At 57.9% G+C, this 22,816-nt stretch overlaps 4 protein-coding genes across 4 annotated transcripts; 1 reads left to right on the forward strand and 3 right to left on the reverse strand.

The window, feature by feature from the left end:
- Positions 1 to 280: 280 nt before the first annotated feature.
- CH63R_06824 (von Willebrand factor type A domain-containing protein) lies at positions 281 to 2,713 on the reverse strand (the record flags this gene model as incomplete). The annotated part of the gene is made up of 4 exons (XM_018301799.1): positions 281 to 1,711; positions 1,778 to 1,940; positions 2,021 to 2,649; positions 2,711 to 2,713. The coding sequence occupies 4 exons, from the start codon at positions 2,711 to 2,713 to the stop codon at positions 281 to 283; spliced, it is 2,226 nt and encodes a 741-aa protein (XP_018159649.1).
- A 7,530-nt stretch (positions 2,714 to 10,243) lies between these two features.
- Positions 10,244 to 11,016, reverse strand: CH63R_06825 (Acetyltransferase; the record flags this gene model as incomplete). The annotated part of the gene is made up of 2 exons (XM_018301800.1): positions 10,244 to 10,885; positions 10,963 to 11,016. 2 exons carry the CDS (start codon positions 11,014 to 11,016, stop codon positions 10,244 to 10,246), a joined length of 696 nt encoding a protein of 231 aa, XP_018159650.1.
- A 1,150-nt stretch (positions 11,017 to 12,166) lies between these two features.
- On the reverse strand, positions 12,167 to 15,976 carry CH63R_06826 (Glycosyl hydrolase family 43 protein; the record flags this gene model as incomplete). Its single annotated transcript, XM_018301801.1, has 1 exon — positions 12,167 to 15,976. The coding sequence occupies one exon, from the start codon at positions 15,974 to 15,976 to the stop codon at positions 12,167 to 12,169; it is 3,810 nt and encodes a 1,269-aa protein (XP_018159651.1).
- Positions 15,977 to 19,292: 3,316 nt separating this feature from the next.
- On the forward strand, positions 19,293 to 20,018 carry CH63R_06827 (uncharacterized protein; the record flags this gene model as incomplete). Its single annotated transcript, XM_018301802.1, has 1 exon — positions 19,293 to 20,018. The coding sequence occupies one exon, from the start codon at positions 19,293 to 19,295 to the stop codon at positions 20,016 to 20,018; it is 726 nt and encodes a 241-aa protein (XP_018159652.1).
- Between the last annotated feature and the right edge of the window lie 2,798 nt (positions 20,019 to 22,816).

Below are 22,816 nucleotides of genomic sequence, written 5' to 3' on the forward strand. Positions count from 1 at the left end.
TAGCTAGGTAGATTGCTGTTCTAATCTTGACGAACCCTGGCTGCTTTGTGGGTATCCTCATGTCGTGAGTGACACCGCTTGTTTCTCCTACTCGCAGAGGCAATGATGTTCTCTCCGAGAACTCGTGTCATTGCAATGCCAGCATCTAACAAGGAGCCGACGCACGCCATTGAGGAGTTACGCCAGACAAGGCTCGGCAGCACGGAGACTGACTGACAATGGCAACATCTGTGAAGGAATGACAGATGGTCGAAGCCAAAAGTCAGTCCGCAAAGCCCAACTAAACAGCGCAGCCGACCTTCTTCCACTTCCGAACGGTAACCCCCTCCCGTTGCTTATGTGACTTGAAGCCGCGGACCAAGCCAGTCCTCGGGTCCCTGACCACGCCTCCGCCAACAGCAACGCCCTTCCTCCCAACGCCCAACGTCCTCAGACTCGCCATAACCTTCCCGTAGTCACCAAAGAAGGCGTGCGCTCTTGCGTCCTGTCCGGCGACGAGCCCGTGCCCCAGCGTGACACCCCAGCACCCCGCGACGTTCACGGCATGGGCGTTCGGGTCCCGGTCCGGCTGCAGCAGGACCGAGTAGATGCACCCCGTGTACCTCACCGGCCGCTCCGCGACGCTCGCGGGGAACACCCAGGTCTTGCCGCCGTCGAGGGACAGCGGGTGCCAGGGCGTGACGACCAGGCTCCCGACGCGGCACATCATCTCCCGCCGCACCGGCGTCTTGAGCACGGCGACGACGCGGCGCCGGCCCGAGGGCGTCTGGACCGCCGCGCCCCGGCGGAGCGCTCTGATGGGGACCGTCAGGCCCGAGGCCAGCTGGACGGGCGTCGACGAGACGAAGCACACGCCGGACGAGCTGTTGTACGAGCTCATCTTCACCCGGCCGCGGTGGGTCGCCATGTGCTCGTTCGACGGCGTCGGCGCGGGCAGGTTGTCGAAGGCGGCGTCGAGCCGGTCCCGGCACGCCATGAACAGCGGGCTGTCGACGCCGTACCGCAGCGGGCCGGGGTCCTTGAACGTGTTGCAGATCTGGCGGGTGTGCGCGTTGAGGAGCGACGGGAGGTAGTGGGTGCCCCATTTGCTGTAGTACTCACGGTTCGTCAGGGCGAGGGAGATCTGCCCCTTTGGCTGCTCGCCCGCGAGGTCCTCGATCAGGGACCTGTTTTGGGGATCAGAGGGGAACTTGTTCGCGGGGAGGTCTCGGATGAGGCTGTCGAGCTGCTCCCTGACCGCCAGCGAGATGTGGCTCTTGGCCTCGTGCTCGCCGTCCTCGCGGGTGGGGATGATGGAGGAGAGGTAGGAGCAGATCCTGGAGCGAGAGAGGTGGTAGGCGATCTCGGACTCCGGGAGGGTTGTCGGGACGAGGAGAGACTGTTCGGCCGTTTGCCTGTGGACGGTGCTGGTCATTCGAGAATACTCGACCACCGCCTTGATGCTCGAACCTTGCGGGGTGAGATCCTCGGGGCCGGTGGTGGTGACCTGCAGGAAAATGTCTCGCGATTGACCGTATTGAATGTTCCCTAGGCATATCGAAAGCTGCTTGGGCTCGCCGTCCTCGTCGGGAAGAGTCAGAGCCTCCTGCTTGACGACAGAATCGCCGCTCGTCTCTTCCAGATCGACAGAGGCACCAAAGGTGAGGCGCAGGGTGGCATTGATGGCGTAGGTTGCCTGCAGGTTGGCCATGGCGTGGACGAAAACGGTCCCCTGTTGTCGTGATTGTTAGTTGACAGGGATAGATCAGTGTTTCCTTGGAGACATCCATGAACTTACAATCATGCCGGCATCCGGGATGAAGGAGTAGTTCCCGCCGCCAATCTCGGCAATGGACTTCAGCAGACCGGACCTCAGAGAGTATCCGAAGCCAAACGTGTGTATGGAGGCGGGCAGCTGTTCCATGCCGCGCAACTTGGGCACATAACCCTGAACGGGACACCTTCACGGGATGTTAGTTGCTCCCCTACCCCTTTTCCGGTAATAAACTACCACGTGTCCGTTTCGGAGAGCATGACTTACATGTGGTTCGGCATCCCGTCCGTCAACGCCATGACGGCCGGAACCCTTCCCGTGTTGACCTCGCCGCCCGCGTTGAACAGCTTGATGCCCTCGACGAGGCCGTGCCACAGGTTCGTCGCGTCGATCGGCCGCATGCCGTTGATGTTCTTCTCCGCGAGCGCCTTGTTCTTCTTGTTCATGGGCGTCAGCTTCTGGACGACCTTGGCCTTGGAGGCAAAGGTCACGATGCCGAGCCGGTCCCCGTCGTCCATGGTCTCGAGGATGGTGCGCGCGGCGTGCTTGACGAGGTCCAGCACCGACAGGCCGTAGTTCTCCGTCTCCTCGCCCGGGTTGGCGGGGACCGGGGCGTTGCAGCCCATGCTGCCCGACACGTCGATGACGAGGACGATGTCGCAGGGCACGTGGACGATGGGCTTCACAGGCTGCTTCGGCGGCGTGATCTTGGCGATGAGGCCATCCTTCGAGGGAAGCGGGTGGATGGAGAGAGCCACACCATCTTCGGACAGCGTATCTCCTTCCTGGATCGTGCTGGTGGTCGTCCATGTTGAGATGTCCGACTTGGTCGAAGCGGCCCGTGAGACGAGAGCCGGATCAGCCTCGACAGAGCTTCGGGAAAACCACTTTTTGACCTTTGAGTAATTACCATGTGTGTCAGCGGATGATCTTGGTGGTTGCTGTGAGTTTACCAACCATTGTGAAGTTAGTTTGGGGGTGCAAGATTATAGTCAAGCCTGATTCTGGAGTGTCGCCTAGGAGGATGCAGTTTCGTGTCTGTTGATGGTGTGGATGAACTGGACACAACCGTTGTTGCACAAAGAGATACAAATCTATATATCTACATTATAGCATTCAGACGGCTTCATGAGTGATTCACTCCGCCCATGTCTGCCTGCCTGGTGAGGCCCGCACATGAGGAGCTAGAGCGGTCAGACACTGACTGATCTTACGCTGATGGCTAGATCCAGCAAGCTGCAAAAGGCTGAAGAGGCCAACACTCCCCACGCCATCGGCCGGCGGATGTTGACCAATCGCGAGTGACGCTATTCACTCACTCATCTCGATTAATCCGAAGTCGAGCGCGTCTGCCTAAAGGCAAACACCCCCCCTCACGAACTCTATTCGATTGAAGCCTGAGCCTGAGCCCATTCAAGGCGGTGTCGATGATGGGCGTCCCGGTCGAGACGTTTTGGCGCTGGAAGTGTTTTTGTGGAGGCAGAACCGTTTATGTCTCCGGAGCCAGGCCGAGCCGGCGCCTCGGAACCGGGCCCCCTTTGGCCTTTGGCGCGGCCAGGCGTTTGGGCAACCCGCGAGGCATTCTTTCTCTGTCCCAAGAACCAGATCCCCGGGAACTTTGTTTGTCGTGTGTTTGTGTTGGGCGAGCCGGGGGGGTCGAGCGAGCAATGCCTCTGTCCCTCTCTTCTCTCTTTCTCGCTCAGCCTCGACTAGCTTACTGGGATGAGGAAAGCCTATCCGCCTCAGCCCCCCCTTGCGGCGGTGGACAGTCATCCGGCAAACATAAAGAGCCGTCCAATCTCCCCCTCTCCTTCGGGGGACCAAGTTACAGTTGCGTCTGTGCCACTCTCCCTCCTCCCTTCATCATTATCGTTTTTGGTCAGATTTGCATTCGGGTTAGCCCTATCCTGTTCAGTTGCTCGTGAATGGAAGTAGTCTACGCTTGCACGAGTCGCCGACAGCCAGTGAGTGACTCAAAAGTGCCGCTCATGTCAGACGGGATGAGGCAGCAGTGCCCGATCGACAAGCCGACACAAAAAGAAGCACCAACTCACTCTGCTCTCATTTGAATGATCCGTCGTCAAAGGAACTCCGCATAACCCACAGATATTCAAAGAAACAATAGCGTTCTGTTTGCACGAACTCAAGTGTGTCGCGGAAGACGTGATTGGGCCCTGAGACTCGACCGGAGCGTCTGCCGAGACGGGACAGGACCGACCGGGGATTATGCCTGGCGACCTGGGCCCCTACGAATCCTCTCTCTCTCTCACTCGTCCAGTACAGGCGCAGCACAGCCCTCGATCCCACAATGCGTCGCATTGAGAACCCCGAGTGCAGGACAGGGATGGCCGCTGTCGTTCCCTGGAGCGCAGCGCAGCGCAGCGCAACTTTGTCCCCACAAGAGACCCTGTTGCCGGCCCCCCCTTTTTCTTTTCTCTTAGAGTTTCACGTGCGTCCAACTCTTTTTTGGGAGAAACATTTGCGTCATAGCTGACGGGGGGGAGCGAGTGAGCGAGCGAATGAGTGAGTGAGTGAACGGGCGAGTGGACCTTGGATGTGAGTGAGAGTCTGAGGGGCGAGAGCTAGGCTACGTTGTAGACCGCAATGCCGAAAGCCCTGGCGCCGCTTGGTCACTTTCGGCGACAGTTGCACATCCGATGGCTAGAGTTAGCGCGCCTGTCAGGGACCAAGGCACAGCTGGTCCCCTGTGGAGGGGGGGGGGGGGGGGGGGGGCTTAAAGGGAAGTGAGAATGCGGTTGAGACACACAGGTTCACTTTCACCACTGGCTGGGGCAAGCAAGCGTTGGACATCGTCATCCGTCTGTGCCACAGCACTTCACTGCCTCTCGCCAAGAAGACCCTTGGCCAGATGAGAAATGCAACATGACGCTTTCATCTGCGCGGGTGAGAATCATGTGCAGAGTGAGCGTATACAGCAAGCCAGAGTGAACTGCAACGCTATGGTGAACGGGGTGACTACGATGTTACTTGGAGAGCCCATTCATCCGATCGTCAAGAGGGACTCACCAAGAGTTCAGGGGGGCCCGCCGTTGGCAAGAAGGAAAACATCGGCGCAGATTGTGCGGTATGACGCCCCGAGTGTCTTTGCCTTCTTCTTTCTCTTCTCGAGAACAAGGACCCTCACTCAGGGTTTGAGATGGCTGGGGGGGGCCTCATCGCCATCGGCATTGCTTCTTGGTGGCCAACGCGGGAAGAATGCTTCAACTCGCCCCGTTCACGCTCCCCCTTGCTTTTCCTTTCCCTTCCTTTTCGCGCACAGGCGGGGCCGTCTGACGACGGAGGAGATCCGAGAAAGGGTCCCATTCAACGGACATCGCCGGAGGGAGTCTTCCCCACCGGCGTTTGGTGTCGCGAGTCGAGCTCTCCGACTCGGATGGTGTGGGCTGGGTGGGCTGTTCATTCAGTTCAGTTCAGTTCAGTTCAATTCAGCCAGTCGATGTTTGCCCCCCCCTCCACCCCTCCCCGGCCGCATTAAACGGCCCCGGTTTATTTGTCCTTTATTTTTGGTCATTTCACGACAAGCAATGTGAGAACACATCCATCTGTGGACTGTTGTTGAATCCGGGAAGTTGACGTTTCCCGCCAGAACCACCACCCCTCCTCCCTCCGTGTCCCCCATCCATCGTCTTGCGTGGCGCGTTTTGCGTGTAACCCGGCGCCATTGATGATGATGGTTCGACAAGTTTCCGGGAGAGGGCAAAGCTAGCCCCGAGGGATCCTGGGAACCTTGCCATCCGTAGCTCCCGCGGCGCAGTCTTGTTGCGACTGCTCGGCCTCTGAGAGGTTGCCATTTTTGCCCCAGGTTTTCCACTTTCAGTCCTTCACACCACCACCACACACCATCACACCCCATCACACCCCTCCCTTCCCCGAGCCGTCCCCCGGATGCGTCAGACCGTTTGGCTCTCGAGAGATCTCTTTTCAGTCGATCTCGCTCATCTTGCGGGGTACAGGTAGACTCAAAAGGGAGGTGCCGCTGTCGGCGGGATTTGGCACGGACGGTTGGGCATACAGGTACACAATGCGATCATTACCGTTCTGAGCACACATGGACCAAGATCCTCCATCGGTCGAACCTCATCCTGAAGCTTGTCCGGGATGGGGATTGGGCGGCAGTGCGGATACAAGTACAACATGGAGGCAAAGGGAGGGTCGGCCAGTCAGGCTGTTGGATCCTCAGACCGACAAGCTCAAGCCTCCGGCCAAGGAGTTAAGAAGTACAGGTTTACATCGTATGCCCCTTGCCCACATTCATCTCATACATACGATGTAGTACTGTACATCATGTTGTAGCCCATCGCCGGCTTTCGACCCGAATAGCCCGGTAACTGTTAGCTGTCGGCTGTCAAGCCTCTCTCTCTCCCCTGCCTCCCCCTCCATTTTCCCATGCATTCTCTCCACATCATCCTGCATGGTTATCGGGGGTCTTCCATTAGCTCGGATCCCATTTCGATTTCCCCAGCATTCGCATAATAGGCCTTCGCCGTCCAATAGAAGGGGGCAACCCCGCGATAGGCTCAAATGTCAAATGCCCTCAGGGCCCCCCGGTGGCCCCTTGTCGGCCTCCTCCCCTTCCTATCCCCTCCCATCCCCTCTCCCCCTAACTAACCCTAGCCTTGTCGAGCCGCCTGCAGCTCTCGTGCAGCGGAACTTGTAGCTCAAGCGACGTGGGGGAGCACACTGGGGGGGACACTTTGGGGGGGGGGGGGGGGGGTTCGGAGGCGGAAACCAGACGCTGCCGCGAAAAAGCTTGTGAGACAAGCCTGCAGAGTACTTGTCGCCGCGTGCATGCAGAGAATGAGGCCGATGTCGCGCACCCATGATGAGAGCACCAGGGGAGCTAGATCTGCCTCAAGTTTTGTCGTCGACTTGTTCTGCCGCCTCTGGGTAGCTCCATCCACGGCCTGACTGGTGCCAGGCAGGCTCAAGTATTGACGCGCAAGTGGTGCCGTGCCTCTCGCGCAGCTCTCACTGACCTATGAATAAATGTACGATGTAGGAACGCCCAATTCAACTGGCGGCGAGGGGATAGTCGGGATAGACCATGGAAGAAGATGACGGATGGGGGGGGGGGGGTGTGCCATCCCACTCCACGGTATCCCATCTGTGCATCTCCAAGCGCATTGTTTCACACAACAAACCCCGGAGCCTGCCGGTGAATGGAGGGTATGTACTTGTATGGGCTGAGAGTTTTGGCAGAAAGCGTAAGTGTGGTGAGGAGAGTGAGCGAGGGTGCTGTGTGTCGTTCAGTGTGTTACTCGATGGTTTGGAGTAAGAGAAACCTCGAAACCTTGGGGGGGGGGGGGGGGGGGGGGGCTGCTTTAGGCGCCCCTAGTCGCCTTTTTCCCTTCACAGCCTCCCCTCCCGCCAAAAGCACGTTTTCCTTTCCTTTCCTTTCCTTGGCACGAGGGCACGTTCTTCACACCTACGTCAGGCCCTCGGGGTGCGTGTGTGGATGTGTAGGTGTGTGTGTGTGTGTGTGTGCGTGTGCGGTCATCTCGGCTCGTCATTCGCCCACAGGGTGAGGATGAGAGGAGATGGAGCAAGAAAGAGAGACAGACGGAAAAGCCAAATAGACAAACAGAAAAGAGACACAGAGAGCGAGAGAGACACGCACACACACACGGGGAGGGGAGGCTGAGCGTCCCATGTCGCAGTTTACTCGCCATTCCGCGTTCTCGAGTTGTAATAAGGCCCTGTCAAGTTTTGAACTAAAACCCCGCACTCGACTCGATCGACAGACCGATTTGCTGGTGTCCGTCCGGCTGTGCTGCTTGCTACTGGCTGCTGGGCTGCGCGGCCACTTCATCTCAGGATCCGACCAACCATGAACCCCGGCATGGCACTTCCTCTCTCTCGTTTTCCCGTCGCCTTGGCCTGCCGTTGCCTTTGCCTTTGTCTTTCCTTGCCTGGCCTTGCCTTGCCTCTCGGGTATTCCACCCCCCTTTCGCCTCCATTTCGGACTGCTATGTACACCCGGCTGAGCCGTGCACACCACCACTTACACACACCTCTCTCTCTGTGCCTCTCTCCCTCTCGAACCGCAACCACTACGGACAGACCAGGGGTCCAAGGCTCCGAGAAGGGCTGGCCTGCTTGTTGAAAGAGCAGAGATGAGGGTCGAGGGTTGAGGGTGGGCGAGGAGGGGGATTGTCTATAAGTGTGGCCTCTCTCCTCCGTCTTCTTCTGTTTCTTCTCCTTCTTGCTCTTCATCACTCACTCGCCTCTCCATCTCTTCAACTCAAGACGAAAACAATTCACACCGAAGGCCTCATACGCAACTTACACACACCCAGCAACAACAACACCACTACTACCATCACCACCACCACCACCACCAACCGCCAACATGCCCGTCGCTCCCTCCTGCTGCAAGTGCGGAAGCATGATCGTCATCAGCAACTCGTGCCCGTCCTGCGGCCACCACGAGTGCCGAACCTGCCTCTAAGTGAAGGGGTTCACGATGAAATGAATCGCGGCCAAGGAAACGGCAAAGACATGAGAGGATGTAGAAAAAAAATCCCTTTCTCGTGTCTTCCGCGGTACATTACACCGAGAGAGGCTCCGAGAAAAACCCATCAACACCATTTAAACAAATGGATAAAAAAAAAAAAAAAAGCCAAACCATTACACAACCCAAACCGAAAAACCAGGCTGGTCAAAGGCCCACCCACACATACAAACAAACACACGCCACTCACCCAAGCCGACGCATTCCGAGCCCCCATCCGCGCCTCTTACCACCGAAGAAGATCCTCTAAATCCGTGAGGCTGTGAGGCTCCGACGAGAATTTCCCGGCAACCCACATCATCGAAATCTTCCACGGTAGACGGACAACGCCGTACCGCGATGACCGGATGGTGGCGACGTGCTGCGGCGGGTTCAAACAACCCCCCCCTGGCTCGGACTTTTTTTTCTTTTCTTCCTTGGGCGTACGGAATCGCTGCCGGTGTTCACAATCTTTTTTTTTTTACTCTTTTGTTTGGCGACCGATACCCCCCCATACCCACGGTTTTTTGGTGTTTTTTTTTACCTTTTTCGGTTTTGTTCTCCTCGCTTGGGATCGAACTTTTTCCACCAAAGCACGGGCGTCGGCACGAAAGGTTAACGACGCGGACGGGTCCGACTCTGGGGAGACGGAATTCTTGGAACGGGGAACATGTTGACTGGCGCTGGTTTGGGGGGGGGAGGAGACATGTATGATACCTCTGTTTTGTTCGCAAAGGATATGCGTCACCGCTCAGTAAAACAAATCCAAAAACACTCTGAAAAATCGAACCAAAGCGTGGCTACCTAACACGACGGTGACCCCCCGTGAAATAACATTGTGAGGGCGGGCCGAGTTGTGTGAGTTTGGGGGTATGTGTGTCCAGTCTTGCCTCTCATCACCACCAACCAACCAACCAACCACCAAACCTTCCTTCTCGTAGCCCAGACCAGCCCAATATTCAGTCCTCGCACACTCTGCTACTCGCCATCCGTGCGTAGACACGGCTCTTGAATGACCCATGGTGGTGGCCAGGGCACACAAGAGCTGAAGAGAGGGAGAGGAATCGCATGTCGCTGCCCGGACCACCCACAATCTCAGGTCGATCGACCCATCGTGAGACGTTTGTGGTACGACACGGCTGGCTTGCAGCAAGACAATTCGATGCGGGTTACACAAGCAAAAGACGGAGGGGCAGCGGTGGTGTATGTGAACCCCCTCCGTCCGGTCAGCCCCCTACCCCCCACCGCTTCTGTCCTGCGGGCATTCTGCATCCTGTAGAAGACACCGGACGCTTGCAGCCTGCTTCGGTGAAGATGCCCACCATCTCGGAGCCGAAGCTCTAGTTGAAACGGGGTTCCTCCTACGAAATCCGTCTTGCCGATCGTTGCATTGGCCGCCGCCGGGTCCCGGAGACACCGTCTCCAAGTTGGACATGCAAGCTAGTCAGTCAAGGCAGCCAGGTAGCCAGTCCAGTCTGCATGGTCTGATCAGATGCCAAGCGATACCTCAGCAAGTCTCGATTGAAAACAATGGTCTTTCCCGGCCTACTCCGGGGCTGTCTGCCGGCGGAATCGGGGCCGGGGGCGCGGGGGGCTTCCGGCCGGATGGCTCGCACTGCCCGCGCCGCGACTGCTGCACATAACCCTTCCCCGGGCTTGTTTTCGTCACATGCGACCACACCCACTGGAGAACTCGAGATCCCGTCCGCTCTCTCCTAGATAAACCAGCAAGGGCCAGAGTAGTAGTCGGGTCGGAGACGACCGGCGAATGCCTGGTGTTGCATGTTTTTTTATTCTTTTTGGTCTTTTCTTCTTTCCAGTTTCATGGTAGAGGAATAACACAGCGTCATTGTCCTTGGCCAACCCAACTTCGTGCCTAGTGACTCACTCGCCGCGTCCTCGGTCAAGTTCGTGATGATGGTGGACCCCCTCAAGCCTGTCTATGAAGTTCACGTGTTCTTCTCTAGGGTGGGCCTCATCTACTCGACGTCCCGCGTCATCCAGATCGAGCCCTTCTCCTCCGTCGGATACACCCGGAAGCCCAGCTTCTCGTAGAACGGCACCACCTTGTCGTTCTCGCCCCCGACGCCGATGTGCACGCCCTTCCCGTACAGCCTCTCCCGGCCCCCGTCGCCCTTCTGCCGGTCCGCCTCCCTCAGGCTCTCGACGAATCTCTCGACCAGCTTCCTCCCCCACCCCTTGCCCTGCCACGGCCCCAGCAGGTCGATGTGCATCGTCGCCCTCCACGCGCCCCACAGGTCTCTGCGCTCCTCGTCGAGCACCAGCCACGTCGGGTTGAAGGCCTGCTGCAGCAGCGCCTCCTCGTTGACCTCGCCCGTGCCGGGCAGGGTCCACGGCGCCTTGGTCTCGAGGCTCTCGGGCTTCCGCCCCGCGAGCTCCGGCGACATCTCGAGCACCTCGGCCACGTAGCGCGGATAGGCGTCGGCCAGGTCGTTGACGTTGGGGCAGCCGATGCAGTAGCCCACCGCCGTGCCCTGGCCGTCGTCGAGGATGTGGCACGTCTCCGGGGACAGAAGCGTGAACTGGTGCGTCCAGATGTAGGGCGCCGTTCTGGTTGCCGCCTCGGAGCGCTCGAGGGACGGCGGGAGCGTCGCGCGGCACTGCAATGGGATCAGCCATCATCGGATGAGTAAGGGAATTGCATGCATGGAAGCGGAGGAGGAGGAGGGGTGTATACGATGTGGCCTGTCGCGGCAAAGTCGGACGCCTTGTAGGGGCGGATAAAGGCCATGTTCTCTGGCGGGCGAGAAACCGATGGATGGCGGGCAACGGACGGCCGTAGGATGTGGCGAGTCTGTGTCGAGGTGGGGAGGGGGGGTGCTCTTTTCGCGGGGTAGCGGGAAATATTGAGGTGACTTCAAGACGGATTGAACAGAGCAGTCTGTCAGATAGCTTACACCAATGTAATCGAGTGAGCCGCACGCTGCTAGTTATGAGACGGATGGAGGCGATCTGAATGAAGCCGAGGTGCACAGGTCCCGAAACGAGATAGACATGTACGAGGGAGATGACGTCGTCGCATGGAGAGGGGAACGAGTGTCCTCCTCCCCCCCCCGCCGATTTGTCACATCAGACCGGCCGGCATCCCGGGCCGAGGCGACTCCATTTCACCCGCATTTGCCGGGCTTGTCCGCCGTCGCCGTCCGCCGTTCTCGCTTTCGGCAGCCGACCAGATACTGTAGATGAGGATTGCTCACCTTTGACTCGAGACGTCTAGAGAAGAGATTCACCAGTCAAAGTTCCCCCGCCGTTCGCCACTAGTGTCACATGTTTTGCAGTCGTACTTGATCCTAAGTGTGTTGATTGCTTCCACTACACCCCCCCCTCTCTCCCTACTCTTAAGAAATGGTATATCACACTCAGTCCTTTGCCCACCAGCCCCGCCATGGCTTCCAAATGTTCTGGTATTCTTGAAACTCGAAAAGACATCCCCCTCCCTTTTTACGCATCTCACCTTTCCTGCCAATGTTCAATAATTGCCCGCGGCAGACGCCAGGCCCACCACTAACAACGCATTGAAGCCCACAGCAAACCCCGAAAAGCCCGTCCAAATTAATACCCTCTCCAGGAGCTCCAAGACAAATAAGGTCGAGCATGGAAGTTCCATGACCAAAGTGAAGAAGATAGAAATAGAATGAGAAATATACAATAGGAACGACGCGATCTTACGACCGGTAGTGGATGAATGAGGGAGGAAAAAAGAAAAGGGGAAAAGGGAAAAACTAGGCGAAATACAAAATGTTCTCGTAGATTCGTGATGACCATACTCTCTCCACTCTCTCTTTCCTTTTATCCCGCCGACCGTTTTTTTCTTTGTTTCAATGACAGTAAGAGAGGACCAGAACGCGACCCAAGAGATTTCATGGTAGATTGATGAGAGTCTAGATCATGCCGCCGGGCATGGATCCGTTGTTGAGACCGCCAGTCATTGCCGTGGGCGCCGGCATGTTAGAAGGGCTGTTGCCGCGCGCAAGACGGGCCCGCATGTTCATCCCGTTAGCTTCGCTGATGGTCTTTCGAAGACGGCGTCGCTGAGATCCCGGTCCATCCTCTTCGTCGCTGATGGAAAAGGCGCTGTGGCTATCTCCGCCGCGTTCACTGAGAACTGGGGGTGGCGAGAAAGTCGAATGGGGAGAGCTAGCGCCCGAGTCGTCCTCGCCCCGGCGACCCATCATTGAGCCGATCATGTTGCGGCGTTTGGGGTTGATGGGAGGAACAGGAGGGGCATTGGCATGAGCCTGCATGGTGGCATGGAGGTTGGGCGTCGAAGCGGCGCCGCCGAGCATGCTGCCGGATCTCGACCGCGAGCCGCTTCTCGAGCGCGACTCGGATGTCTCGGGGAGCGCCACGGTGGGGACCCGCGAGGTGGATGAGACGAAGGTCGGCTCGGAAATGTCCCTCTTCCTGACCGTCCTCTTCATCGACTCGTCAAGGCGGCTGGCGGCAGGGTTATCGTAGTTGGGCGACGGCACAGGAGGCGCCGATGGTCGGCGAGAGGGGACGAACGAAGGCGTAGACTGGCTGACAGGGATCGAAGGCGAAGGAATGGGCGCCATGGGAGAGATCGGAGAAGGCTGCGCAGGGTCAGGCCCTCTGCGACGGTACTGCACGGCTAGGTTGCCCGAGGAAGCGGATCGGTCGAGTGTCTTCGCCGAAGGAGCGCCCGTCGGGTACGGCTGAGGAGGCATGATAGGAGACCGACGGATGTTGGTGCCGGGGAGCCCGGGGGATTGCAACATGGCCGGCCGACCTGAATGGGGGCCCTGAGGCGGGTTGAGGCCCATTCCGCGGTCCTCGTGTGGAGATGAGGCGGTACCGGTGCGGAGTCGGGCGGGACGATGAGACCTTTCGCCGTTACTGGCCTCCGAGCCACTGCGGTCGCGTTCCGTCCGGGACGGAGGACGGGACGCCGCTCGTCCCGGGCCGTTGCTGGGCTGAGGCTCTTCGCTCGGTGCCCGCTGCTGGTAGGTGACGGGAGGCGGTCGTCGCTCACGGGAGGCGGACCGCTGACTGGGAGTCCGCTCACGGCTTGGGGCGGTGCGAGAAGCCGGCGGGCCAACCATGGGAGTGGTCATGGAGCCGGGCATCGGGCCGGGCACCATCGGGATAGTCGAAGGACTCTTCTGAGACTCCAGTAACTGCTTCCTGGCCTGTCTGAAGGCCCTCAATCCGGCGTGCACAGGCTCTTCTTCCTTCTCCTTGCTCGTCTCCTGCGACGGCAACACGGGGGTCGTCTCAGCTCTGGGGAACGGGGGCTTCTCTCGGTCCTCGCGAACAGGAGACTGGGGTTCCTTGTCCTCAAAACTGGACCGGCTCGGACTGGGGGCGCTACTGATGGTCGATGACGCAAGGCCGAGCATCTTGATGGCTTTGGAGTGCTGGCTGTCCTGGCGGTTCTCCCGATTGCGGTCGATCAAGGAGCCACGGCTCGTCTTTTGCCTCAGGATGCCCAACGGGTTCGGGCGGGGCAGCGATGGCTCACGGATACGGTCTACGGGGTTAGGCGACAGAGACCGACTGTCGCGGTCAGACTCGACGTACGACGTAAGTCTCTCGCGGACTCGACGGGCGCCATCGGCAAGTTGACTGGCGAACTCGTCTTGATCCTTCTCCATCTCGGTGCTGGAGCCCGTGTTCCGCTCCGACGCGTTCCGGGTGCCCGATGGCAGAGCTGGGCGAGGCTGGGAAGCGGGCTGCTGCTCCTTGTGCTCACCATCGGCCTGCTCGTTTCCGTTGAAGGTCGAGTTTCTCCAGTCCGGCGACTGAGCCTCCCAGGGGTTGGCCATAGCTCCCATGTCCGCCATGGACTTGGAATCGTAGGGATCAAGCGGGAACCTGGAAGCAAAGTTGGACGTCTGCGGCGCTGAGCCGTAAAGGGACGACGTCGCACTGTCGGTCCGGAGGTGCTGGCGGACCATACCACTGAGGCCCGATGATGAAGGGAGAGTGGGCGAGTCTTGAGGCGAGTTCAGTGACTCGACGGACACGGCAGAAACGGGAGGGAAGGGCTGTTCAGGCGTAGGCGACGGCTCAGCCGAAACTCTCGTGATCGTCGACGACAACGGGGCTGGCTCTGCTGAGTTCCTGAGTGCGGGATGGTCGCGGTCGGCTGGCCGTCTTGACGCGGGGTGGAAACCTGCAGCAGGCCTTGTGTATTCATCCTGTGGCGACATGGAATCGTCGTAGAAGCTCATTCCGGCCTCTTCCTCCTTCACGGTCGGCTCGGTCCGGATGGTGGGTTCGGGCTTCTCGATCGGGAGTCTGTGGGCCGAAGAAGACGACCGCGAGCGACCGGTTGTCTGAGAGGCGTTGGACTCGGCGCGGAACCTGTTGGCCGGCGTGTCGCGACCCTGCTGGAGTTGGAGCTGTCTCTGGGCGTATCTCGACTCGTCGTACGAGTGGAGTGGCTTCTGGAACAGTCCCATTGCGGTGGCCTTGCCGCGATCACTGGGCAGGATTGAGTTCTCCTCGCCCTCGCTGATGGGTGGGCTCAGGGGCGGCGCGCCGCCAAACGAGGGCCTGGGCTCCGGGTTCGTCACGCCCAGATCCATGGGAGGGATCGGGCTTCCGACCGTTAGTGGGCTCCCGGATCGCAGGTTGGGAGCACTGGCCTTGGCCAAGATCCTCCTCTCACCGAACCGGTCATTGAAGAGGCTACTTGTCGGGGACGGCCCGTTCTGCATCAGGTCGGGAGTTCTGCTGCCGAGGGTGCGCTGGCGGGACAGCGTATCCATACGCGACAGGGCCGAGGATTGCTGCTCTTGGAGCTCGTGATTGAGTCCCGTCTCGTAGAGGCGGCGCGATCGAGTGTAGGTGCGTTCGAGATGAGGAGTGCCTGCGGCCGAATTGGGAGCCGTCGAGTTTGACTGCCAGTCCTTTGCTGCGGACGTGGGCTGCGACATGACTGAGGTGGCTGCGGTGGAATTGCGGCCGACGGAGGGTGTGGACGACGTCGTCGAGTTCGTCTCTCTTTTGCTATTGTAGCCTACGGGCGGAGGAGACTCAGCGCGAGCAAGATCGAGACTCGAATGTGTCTGGTCGTTCTCGTCGTCGAACGACATTTTGGACTTCTCGGCCTGTCTCCATTTCTGGAAAGCCGACTTGGACACGTCGTCGTCGTAGAGGACACGGCCACTCATGCCTCCGCCTTCAAGGTTCTTTGTCGATGCGGTTCCTGAGGCAAGCTTGTACACCTTCTGCCGTCCGCCGAATAGGTTATTGCCTTCACCGGGTTTGGCGCGGTCCATAACGCTCCCCGAGATGGAGCTGCCGTCTGCCGAGTGGTATGAGTCCATGCGGTTGAAGGGCGCCTCTTTCCTGATGGACTCAACCTCTGCAATGTCCGAGAGTGCATTGGCACCCGGGCCGAAGCCGAAGTCCATCAACCTTGACTGTCGGTTGGGGAATAAGACGCTGTCGTCGCTCGCCTTGCCGATCTTGGTGTTTGGGTCATCTTGTTCCCTGAGCATGGAGAATCGTGCAGAAAGGCCCGTCATGAGCAGGCTCGTCCGGAAGTCATCGCTTGGCGGCAGAGCATTCTCCAGGTCCAGCTCCTTCTTCGGTTCCTCCTCTTGAGACTTCTTGGCCTTACCGAAAAGGCGGAAGGGCGTGGAGGATTCGGACTCGTGGGAAGCCCTCGGCGCCGAGGCAGCGTCATCCTTCGCCTTCTTCTTGGTGCGAAAACGGTTCATGGTGGTCAGTATTTGCTGCCGTGTCTTGGCCGAAAAGGAAAAGGAGCTGTGTCGGTTCTTCTGGAGGGCCGCTCCTCGTCTTCCTTCTTGTCGGGGTCGATTTATCGAGCTCGGGTATGGGTCTTCATTAAGCGGCTGCCATTAAAAGGGATGTCGGGATCGTGGTTTGACAAGTTGGGACGGAAGCCGAAAGCTTGTTTGTTTGTTTGTTTGAAACGAGCTCTGTCGTTGGGGACGATTGGTCGAGAGAGCGTCTGAAAGTTGAGATGCCTAGACACATACGCAAAATGGCAGTCTCGTCAGCAAAAGGTTTGATAGGAACCCTTGGACACACAACCACGTTCCGGTCTCAGCTCCAGACCGCTTTGGGCGTATGGACTGCAGCAATTGAGTTCAGCAAGGCGTCGGAGCGGCTGAAGCTGAGCTCGAGCGCCGTCGCAGCTGGAGGAGATGGGGAGGTTGAGACGAAAGCACTGGAAAGGTGATGGTTTGGGATGAATGCAACAACAACTCTGTTGTATCTAAGGCGGAGAGCAACACGGAAGGGCAGATACAAAGACCGAGGCAGAGGTAAAGACAGGGAAGTCTTGGGAGGTAGACATGTTAACATACCTGGGTCAAAGATGATCAAAGACGGGGCTGCCTGTGTCGGGGGTGTTTCAGCAGGATGGAGTTCAGGTCCGGCTGTCAATGTCGCAGGCGGGTGCTCTTTTGATCCCAAGATAGATATCTCGAGGCTTTGTCTGTCTCTCGGCTGGTGTTGAAGCTGGAGGATGAAAAGGTGGCGGCTGAGAATAGAGCTGCCGAGACGACAAAACGAAAAGGGGGTTCGTTCGCTCGCAAAGCAGGACAAGTAGTCGGATGGTCCAGGGTCGCACACTCATCCACACGAGATTCAATGGTCTCCTGCACGATAGGCCGGCGGCAGGAAGTGGTGCGTCGAAGCCAGTCCTGATGTTGCGCGAGGACGGGATGGGATGCAGGAACCAAGCCTCAGCTTTCTAGCTTTTGTAGTCGGCGGGTTGGTCAGTGTTCCGGAACAGGAAACGAATGTCGAAGGTTGGATGGCAAATGTCGTAGTGGCTATATCGTGGCCTCTCGATTGAAGAGAAAGTGGTGAGGTCCCGTCGGGGGTGTACTTCGACAATCCCGGTCGAGAAGAGATCGTATTCCGGTTGTCGCAGAGATGCTGGATCTCGCGGTGCCGTTCGTAGTTTTGACACGGTCGACAGTCGTGTCGAGAGACGGTGGAAGGCTTAGAGAGAAGCGAAAGGAGGAGAGGGAGGAGAAGAGAAGAGAAGAGAAAAGGGAGGGAGGGTGTGTAAAAGAAGGACTCGGGTCGGTAGATGGATGCTCTCGAATCGAGGGGGGGGGGTTTGATTATGATTTTTTACCCTTCAGTTTTTGGTCTTTCCGTGACAGGCGGAAGAGGGAAAAAAAAGAAGAAAAGCCCGGGAATAATAGGAGGGGAAACGAAGCAAAGGCAAATGAGTGACTTGGGTGGTTCGAGTTGTTACTGGTCGAATGAGCAAGGCGCAAGACGCAAGACTCAATCAAGACTCAAGATAACTCGGCAGGAGCAGGACGGAGGAGAGTAAAGCAGAGCAAGCAGGGAATGGCAGGCGAGTGAAGGAAAGTGAGCGGGTGAGTAAGGTAAGTGAGTGACTGGAGACGGCGCGGATTGAGAGTGACGGGAGAGAAAGGAGTGACCCAGGAAGGAAAAAGAAGAATTGCGGAACGGCGGGGCTCCAGACACAGAGGGACAGGGGCAGGGGACAGGGCAATAGGCACCAGAAATTGGGGAATCCGAGCGGAACGGGGGGGGGGGGGGGGGGGGGGGGGGGTGTCACTACATAGTGAGTGACACTGCTGTACAGGAGGTAATGAGCAGTGAGTGAGTGGTGAGTCCGGATAGTGAGTGAGGGAAAGTGAGGGAGAGTGGTTAGAAGAGGGGGCCAGCACAGTCACTTGTCCTGGAAGAGGAGGAATAAGCCCAATTGGCAACTGAATTGCCAGGGGAGGAAGACTAGAAAACAGGGGGCCGGGAGACGGGGGACTGGGATGGCTGCACTGCACGGCGGGACGGATGGCCCAGGGCATGCAAGCCGGGCAGGGGGGGTGGGCAAGGGAATCGAAGGTGAGGTGTGAGTGAGCTGTAATGGGATGGATGGGATGGACGGATGGCGGCGTGGGCGTGTGAGATGAGATGGGGTTCGTGGAGGAACGACTCGCGTGCGAGGAGAGTAGATGCATGGTGGGGGAATACTCAACGAGGGCTGATGCAGTGAGCGACTGAGGCAGTGAGTGAGTGAGTGAGTATGGAGGACACCACTGGCAGTGAGGTGAGTGGCGGCAATGATGAGCATGAGCCCCGGCCTGGTCAGCAGCAGCGCCATTCGCTCACAGACATCCGGCCGACGACGACGAAATACTCCGTCCGCCCACCAGACAGACTACGGCGAATTATCCCATCACCAGGCGGCAGCCGGGCAGGCATGAGACTGGGGGCGCACTAAGACTCGAAGAGCAAAGAGGAAGACGAGGAGCGGGATTGGCCCCTGGGCCAGACACTCAAAAGAGGCCCCCCCTGGCATGTTGTTCCTGGACTTGTCTGGCTTTGGTTTGGACTGGATGCAAAATGCAAGGGACGGGGCCCCCTGGCGGATGAGTGTGGCATGGTGGTTACGGTAGGTCCATCGCTGGCTGGTGTGTTAGTGCCGGTGGTAAGGATTCGTGCATGTGGGCTAACTGAGTGAAGGTAGGAGTCGGGACTTGTGACTTGGGGTTTGGGGGGGGAAGAGAGGCCAAGAGAATTGGGCCGTGCCTATAGTGTGTGTACCTAATGGAATTAATTGGGAGGAGCGTGTCAAATGTCAGAAATTCGAGGTGGGGGGGCGGCGTCATTGCTCTTCGATCCCATGTGCGGCCAGTGGCAGGCACTGCTCCCGGTGGTGGTAGAATCCGGGCGGCCCCTTCCCATGTTTTAGATATTTCTGCGCAGTCTGAAGGGGAAAAGCAAGCGTAGAGACGAGGGCGGGCAGGAGCATCTTCGCGTATTCCGTCTATCCACTCAACGCAGGGAAGTTGTTATTCTCTTACTCCTTCTCACCACCTTACGTTAGGGTGGTTGGTCGATATCTAACTGTATTTACCAGTTGATACCTACCTATCTAGGTAGGTCAGGTAGGTAGGTATCCTCTCCTCCCTCGCTCGAGGTACGTACCCCGCCCTCACCAAAAGGAAAGCAGGCGGAACGGAACATTCATGAGGCCCCCAATATGGCTACGGCAGGTGAGCTGCAGGTCCAAAGTACAGGATGCAAGGTACAGGCCGGGTGTGCACCTGCCTAGACCTTCATGCTTGGGATGGGAGATGGCAGGGGCGACAATTCTCGGCAGATCAAGCGCAGCTGCGGGTTACAGGTGCTCCTTCTGCCATCTCAAACAAGGCACCGGCGCGGGCATCACGAGAAAGGCAAGAGGCAGGAGCTGGGGCAGGAGCAAGAGCAGTCAGCACCTACCTGTGGTTATACGGTTACTGTCAAGCCACAATCGCTCCTCCGGGCTGCCTTCTCCCTCCTCCCTCCTCCCTCCTCCCTCCTCCTCCTCCGTCTTTCGTCCCTCCTCATCTTCCACCCGGCCCGGAAAAGGAATCAGCACCAAAACGAACCATGCGTCTCACCAACCCCAACTCCCAAACACCAAAACCAAACGCCGTGTTCGAGAGCGCATTCAAAAGAAACTCACACACTGCCGCCCTCTCCCTGCCATCATCCTCCCTCTTCCGTATCCATATGCACATGACAGAGACATCGCCCCAATACCAACAGCACTCGATCGACAACGCCTTCGATCCTTTCTGTCATCACCACCATCGCGTCTGCCCATCGTCAGCTTCGTACGAAACACCCTGCATCCATCCCTCGTCACTCGCAGCCGCCGATACGCATTGCCGTCAAGCCAACACCATCATCAACAACATCGACATCATCAAGCGCCCCGGAATCCTGCTCCAAGTCACCTGCCTGTCTGATCCTTCCTGAGCTCCTTCGTTTCCCCGCCAGCCGCCGTATCCTGAGCTCCCTTTCGCCTCGACATACTCGCATCATTGCCACCAACGCCATCCATCGAGCCCTCGTCTTCCATTGCGCCCTTGCTTTTGACTGCAGTGCGGGCCGTTCCAAAAAGCATCTTCTCATCTTCTCCTCTACCGTACGGATGCCGTCCAGAAACCGTCCAGAGCCGTCCAGCCATCGTTTGTGTGTATGCAAACGCTATCCCTCACGGGCAACCGCCAGACAAAATTGAGGGTGTGGCCCTAGCATTGACGGGAGTTGGTCCATGCCTGCGCCTTGCCGCTCCGCCCGTTTGCTTATGTATCCGTACGGCACTGGCATTAATACCTTATCTTATGCCCGTCATCCTTAGGCCAGCTTTTCGCTATAGCTTCAGCATTGGCCAGCAAACACACGGTTCAGCGGTTCTCTTTGACCTTTGACATGCCTTTCCTGCGTTATCGAGCCTTTTTAACCTTAAAAAAGGAGAAGCCCGGCTTGCAGCACTCGCCGCCTCCGTCGCTGCGAGAACGTCCGCCCGTGTCGAGGCTGCCCGCATTGAACCTTCCACGCTGATCGCTAGAAGGACATGCGAATCTTGCACACAGCCGCGAACGGTTGACAAGCGCCGAAATGTACATGCATCCATAGGGAAGAGGGCGTGTGTGCAAGATTACCCAAGGAAACTAGGGGCTCACTAACAACCTACCACTTTGCCAATTGTCTCACCACTCAGCTGGACCATCGCGCCAACCGTTGCTAGCTCGCCGCACGCCTCCGAAGCTCCCAAGCTCCCCCAGCGTCAACCTGGAGTGAGCGAGTCGATGCTCTTGGAGGGCGGTGGCCGAAACTTGTCGGACACCAATTGCCTGCATCAGCGACGGACGATGAGCAATCCAAGAGATGCTTCTGCAGGCTGCGCTGCTCCACGCTGTACTTTGACTTTCCGGTCGATAACCTTCAAACCCAAGGTGGTGGCCAACATTATGCGCCCGACCATTTGGCAGGGGATTGCTTGACGCTCGACGTTGCTCAAGGCCTCGTCCCCTTGGACCCCTTTTCCCGAGTCTCACCTGGCATACGGAGTACGAACGGGGCGGCGACGGCTTTCACAATCTCGCCAACCGCGTGCTGTGGTCTTCTTTGGTTCAGCCTCAAGTTGTTCCTAGGTTTCGGTCCGCTCTGGTGTCCTTGCACCAAACGCAATGAAACTAATGCCGACATACGGATACTTCCTTGTGCGAGCAAAATATGCGCCGGCGACACTCGTACCGTGGTTTGTTCCCATTACTTCCGGACTGTCCGTGGTATGCCATTCCTGGTCCACGCGAGGCCAAATGAATTACAGTCGTGTCTTTGTCTCTGTCGTCGAGGCTGGTTCCGCCAGCTGTTCTCCTCTTCCCCTATTTTCCCAGTTCGCCTCTTCCCCTGTTCCCTATTGCGACCTCTACCATCCAAGGTTGAATCTTTGCCACCGTCATATGTGGTTGGCAGGGGATGAGACACACATGGTCATACCGGAATCAGCTTGCGCATCTCCCCGATCAACGCCCAACGCCCAATAGCTATTCGACGCCGGTTTTGCGACCTGGAACAATGAGCGCTGATGGCAACTACCTATTGTCTCTACTGTGTTTGCGCACGCTTTGCCAGGTCAGCATTGACCCGCGCCCACATTGCGAATCACCCGCGCTGTTATGCACATGCAACCCCCGCGCTTCCGCCGATCCATCTAACAGCTGCCTCCAGTTTGCCCTGAGAGCGGGTTATGATGAGATGATGTTGTTATTGTTTTTGATCTGTTCGTTTCCACGGTTGTTTGTTTGGATCCCGACGCCAGACGAGGCAAAAGGCTTGCTTCATCTGGACTGCTCCAAAGGCACCTTTCCCGTCGCCAAGCTTCTCATTGACTGGTCCGACTGGCTCGATGCCGATGACTTGACGCTTCACACGGCGTCTGTTTCAACCTCGGCATGTCTCGGCATTGGAGGCAGAATGGTTCGATCTGGCAAGACTACTGCATCCTCGTGGATTAGGTCTTAAGAAGGGAAATTATCACGCAGTCTTCTACGGGCCTCTCCCGGTCTGAGCCCACGGCGGCTTAGAAACACGGACGGGACGAGGACGGGAGAATTTCGCAGAAGAGCCGGCACTCACTCGCCTTGTCAGCCTTTTGCTTGGAGATGACTTGGATGATCTTGCTCCACCGAGCCAAGTCTGGACTATCCAACAGGTCACTCAATATCGGTAAACGTACATCGGCACATCGCCAACGGATCCAGGTCTATCCAAGTTTACCTCTTAGTGCACTGCTACTATTATGACAGATGGAAACAAAAATCGGCGATTCCTCGTCTGCCATCTTCTCCATCTGGGCCACAGTTCACAAATGCCTCAAGAGATATGACGGTGCTACTCTATATTGCCGGGTAATTTGTTTTCGGAGATGGCCTGGACTTGCTGCCCAGAGTCAATTTCTTATACGCACTGGCTTTTCCCGACGACCCGGTTTGATGGCTTGTAAACGGCGGCCCCGTCAGTTCGGGCGCACCACGTTGGCCTCACGAATCATGCAACTTGACAACTTTGTTCGCAGGTGTCTATGTTTGTGAATATGGGCGACGGCGATCCCCTGACGATGATCAGGCTGCAAAATCTTGCTAGTCAACGCGCACCTCTCGGCAAACGGTCGTTGCCTCGTCTCTGTCGAAGAAGTGAAAACTGAGAAGCCAGAGCGCTCTTTCAGACAAAATCGAATGAGGAGGGGCAACTCGAACAACCAAACC

Source organism: Colletotrichum higginsianum, chromosome 4, assembly GCF_001672515.1.
Source record: "Colletotrichum higginsianum IMI 349063 chromosome 4, whole genome shotgun sequence".
Lineage (NCBI taxonomy): Eukaryota > Fungi > Ascomycota > Sordariomycetes > Glomerellales > Glomerellaceae > Colletotrichum > Colletotrichum higginsianum.